We start from the raw sequence: 3,843 nt of genomic DNA, 5'->3' as shown, positions 1-3,843 counted from the left end.
GGCAGTTAGGGGCACTGGCCCCTTCCTCTGTAGCAATCACACACCCTTATCCCACCACCAAGATATTTAAGAACTGCCTAGGGGACACTGAGGCACCAACACAGTATTCAGAGCAAACATTAGGAACAGTCCCAGTTCGTCACAAGCAGTAATTGGTGGCGTGCTCAAGGGCAGCAGAAAAGGTCTCTGGAGTGAGGAATCGCGCTGTGCTAAGGGATGTGGAGTTTCCCTGAAATGTCTCTTACTCCTCATGTGGTTTTTCCCTCACTTCCATCCTCTGCTGTCACTGTCCCCCGTGTCCTGTGTAAAGGGTCTGCTCTTTACGTACGGGATCCTCTAGGGTCTCTGCCCCCTGATTCCATGCCTGCCCCAGGGCTTGGCCACAGAAGGAATCGATGTCAGGGCAGAGTGACTGCAATGGGGGGAGCCACTCCCTTTGCCCGCAGCCTCCTCTGAGCCTGGATCTGTGCTGTCAGTTTCCTCTTGGTGGGGTCTGGGCTTTGCTGCCAGCAGCCCCTGCCGCTTTCCTCTGTCCAGGGCGCTCTGCACTTTACTTCTGTCTCTGATTCAGTCCTGACTGAGCTGGTGCCGGGAAGCCACGCAGGGGGGCAGGGATGTCTGTGGGTATCCAGCTTATTTTGGCCAAGAAGTTTCTGAAAACCTTCCAGGCTTCTGAGCATGAGTGGCAGGCAGCTGGAAGAGTCACTGCTCAAAGACTGGCAGATGGTCAAGAGAAGCAGCTCTGTGGCCTGGTGGAAAGAGATCGGTAGATCCCCAGTGGCTCATAAGGAGATCCCCAGTGATCCTCTGGCTTTGAGAAGCATTGCCGTCTACCACTTCCTAGCGCGCCTGCGGTGTCCCGCGCTGGGAGAGTTAGGGACTGGAGTATCTGAGTCCTACACCATCCCTTAAGAAAGGCCTCTTTAACGAGCGCTATCCAGCCTCCAAATGGGGAATAACTTCTTTCTTGTTTCCCTAACAGAAAAACTTTATTGGTGTGTGTGCTGCCAACCGATTCAAGAAGATCAGCAGCTCGGGATCCCTGACGGCACTGGGTGTCTGAGTGCAGGGCTGAGCTGGGTGGGATTCGAGCAAGGCCAAAGGGCAATCCCCTGAAATCTGAGCTGTGCATTGAAGGCCTGCTCCTTGGGGACTGCACAGGAAAGTGGCATTTAGTTCCTGCTTCTGGAGGCAGTAGGATCTCCACTTGGGTTTGGAATCAATCCGCTTCCCAAACACAAAGAGTTCACCGCTGGGGCAATGAATTGAGATACCCCAGTTCTGTACAGATGTGAAATTGCTGCTCCTACTGCGGTGAGATTACCGCTGGATCCCATCCTGCTCTAGATTCTGCACCTGCTATGAGATTCCTGCTCTAGATCCTATTCCACACTGCCACTGCTCTAGGGTCTGGGCCCTTGGGATAATGCTGCTCTGGCTCCTGAACTGCTGTGAGATGACTCCTCTTGGTCCTGTGCCCTGTGTGAGGCTCTGGATCCCAGGCTGCTGCAAAGCTGCCTTTGTGGATCTCCTGCTGGTTCAATATCACCACACTGGAATTCCCGCTGTCTGTGACATGGTTCCTGGATCCTGTACCACTAGGACATGCTATACCTTTGATTCCAGTTGAGATTACTGGTCTGGAGCTCACACAAGTGTGGTGTTGCCATCTTAGCACCCTGTCTCCCTGCTACAGATTCTGTGCTGTTGTGACAGCTACCCTGCTGCACCCCATAGGCTCCTGATCCTAACCAACTGTGCAATTACCAGTCCAGGTCTCCTGCATCCCCTAGTGTGGCTGAATCCCATCCTCCCTGTGCTGCTCTTGGCCTGGATCCTTTGCTGTAGTGAGATGACTGTGCTGAACTCGTCGAGCTGTGGAATTGCCAGTTGGAATCCCACCGCACAGTGCGACCGGTGGTGCAGAGAACACCTTGCAAATCCTAGACTGCAGCATCGGTAGACTCCACTTTGCAATACCCTGCATTCTGCTGTTTGTGTTCCCCTCCTGTTCTGTGACTTGCAATGGGACACGCAGACCAGCCTGCTGAGTGCTGCAAGGTCTGTTCTCTTGCTGGGCTCAGTATGCACCACACACCAGTCACTACCTGAGAACCAAGATTCCTGCTCTCGGCCTCCGAGTGCAATAGGAGACTCGCCATGGCCCTGTCACCAGCATTGGTGGTCACAGCCTCAGGATGCAGTGAGGTCTGTGTACGGCTGTCTGGATCTGTGCTCCCAGCTCCTGAGTGTAGGAGGAGTAACGTAACTGGGTGGTAGCGTCAGGATTTACACTCGAGCCCTCTGAGTGCAGCATGCACTCCCTGGCCCACAGGTAGGATGGCTACTGCCAGCATCTGGATCTGCTCCCCACTGGACTAGCACGTGAGGCTGCTGCTTGAGCAGAAAACCGCCTCTCCCCATGATGAGGGGTCCTAGAAGCCAGCCTGCAGGGCCAAGTTCCTGTTAGTGCCGGGAGGCTCCACGCACAGGAAAGGAGGAAGTGCAGAGCACAGATTCCAGGCGCGTTCCCCAGATGGAGGCCAGGGAAGAAAGAACGAGGCTTTGTGCTAGTTCCTAACCTCCCTGCCCTTCTGAGCTGCCAGCGGGGGGGAGGACACAACCTTCCCTTCACACGCCCCCCAGAAGATAAAGGCAAGAGCGCATCCTAATGCAGACCAGCTGGGCTCGCCTCTCCCCCTGCACATATGAAAGGACTGCTTCAGCACTGACCACCAACGCACAGGAACTGCCCTTCGCTCGCTGGGCCCAGGGACCCCCTGATGGGGGAGAGTGTGGGAGCTACCTCAGGTTCTGGAGTTTCCTTTGCCTTCCATCCTGAGCCTGAACCATCGCGCTGAACAGCTGGGTCCGAGGGAAACCCGCTGCAGACCTGCCAGTAATGTCTGAGCTGCACGGGGGGATCTAGGCCCCTCTAGGGTGGGAATTGCCTCCCATGGTGATGCGGGAGATCCGGTGTGGCCCAGTGTGCTGATGTAGGGGGTGGGGGGATCCTCCATGGAGTCAGAGGGCTTGTGCCTCTCTTGGGAGGGGGTTTGCAGAGCCGATGTGAGACCACGCCCCCTGCCGCCCAGCTGACCCCTGGGCCTGGTGTCGTCCACAGGCGATTCGTTATGCAGAAGCCAGGGTGCTAGCTAACGGGCAGCCGGTATCTGTTAGGCTCAGAAACAACCAGACAGCACCTGACTCAGCCCCAAAGTGCCTCACCCACAGCCTGTGCACTGAGCCACACCCGCAGCTGGGGTACATTGGTGGGACTCCATTGACCTCGGAGGATCTGCACCAGTTTACACCAGCTGAGGGCTGGATCTCTTCGTTAGAACCCTTCTCCCTCTGCCCCATGTTCACCTGGGCTCCGCTGGATTTCCTCTGCCCAGCAGAGCACAGCCCCCAGCCCACGTATGTGTGTGCCCTCCCTAGCAGCAGCCCCCCCAGTAGTGCAGAAAGGCGTACATTTTCGTGAGAGACCCCAGAGCTCTCGGCTTAATGTAAATAAATGTACAGGTCCGATGCCAAGCGCTTGTAGTGGATTGTATTGTACGAGGTGGGAGAGGCTGGCTCTGAGCCCCAGGCGGCCTTATGCTAAGGTCTTCATGTCCCCGTCAGGACAGACCCTGAGATCAGCGAGTGGGTTAAATCTTCTCACTGCCCTCAGCATTTCCTCCTTGCCCATGTGAAATGAGCAAATGGTGCTGGGCCTTTACGGAACCCTTCTGCCCTAGCTAGGCCTCCTCCAGCTTCTCTGGGGTGATCCGACCAGCTCCTCCGCTTCCCAGTCGCTGCCTTAGACTGAAAACGGCTTCCTGGCTACCAGCCAGCTGC

The 3,843-nt window shown here is 56.2% G+C and overlaps 1 protein-coding gene across 1 annotated transcript in view; it reads left to right on the top strand.

Moving 5' to 3' along the window:
• MYLK2 (myosin light chain kinase 2) overlaps positions 1-3,537 on the top strand; it is a 20,383-nt gene extending 16,846 nt beyond the window's left edge. The window contains exon 15 of the mRNA XM_075072421.1: positions 983-3,537. Coding sequence (XP_074928522.1) covers positions 983-1,063 — 81 coding nt within the window. The 3' untranslated portion in view covers positions 1,064-3,537. The remainder of the gene's footprint in view (positions 1-982) is intronic.
• Positions 3,538-3,843: the final 306 nt, after the last annotated feature.

This window comes from Chelonoidis abingdonii, chromosome 14 (assembly GCF_003597395.2).
Source record: "Chelonoidis abingdonii isolate Lonesome George chromosome 14, CheloAbing_2.0, whole genome shotgun sequence".
Classification (NCBI taxonomy): domain Eukaryota; kingdom Metazoa; phylum Chordata; order Testudines; family Testudinidae; genus Chelonoidis; species Chelonoidis abingdonii.
This window is presented reverse-complemented; position numbering and strand designations above follow the sequence as displayed.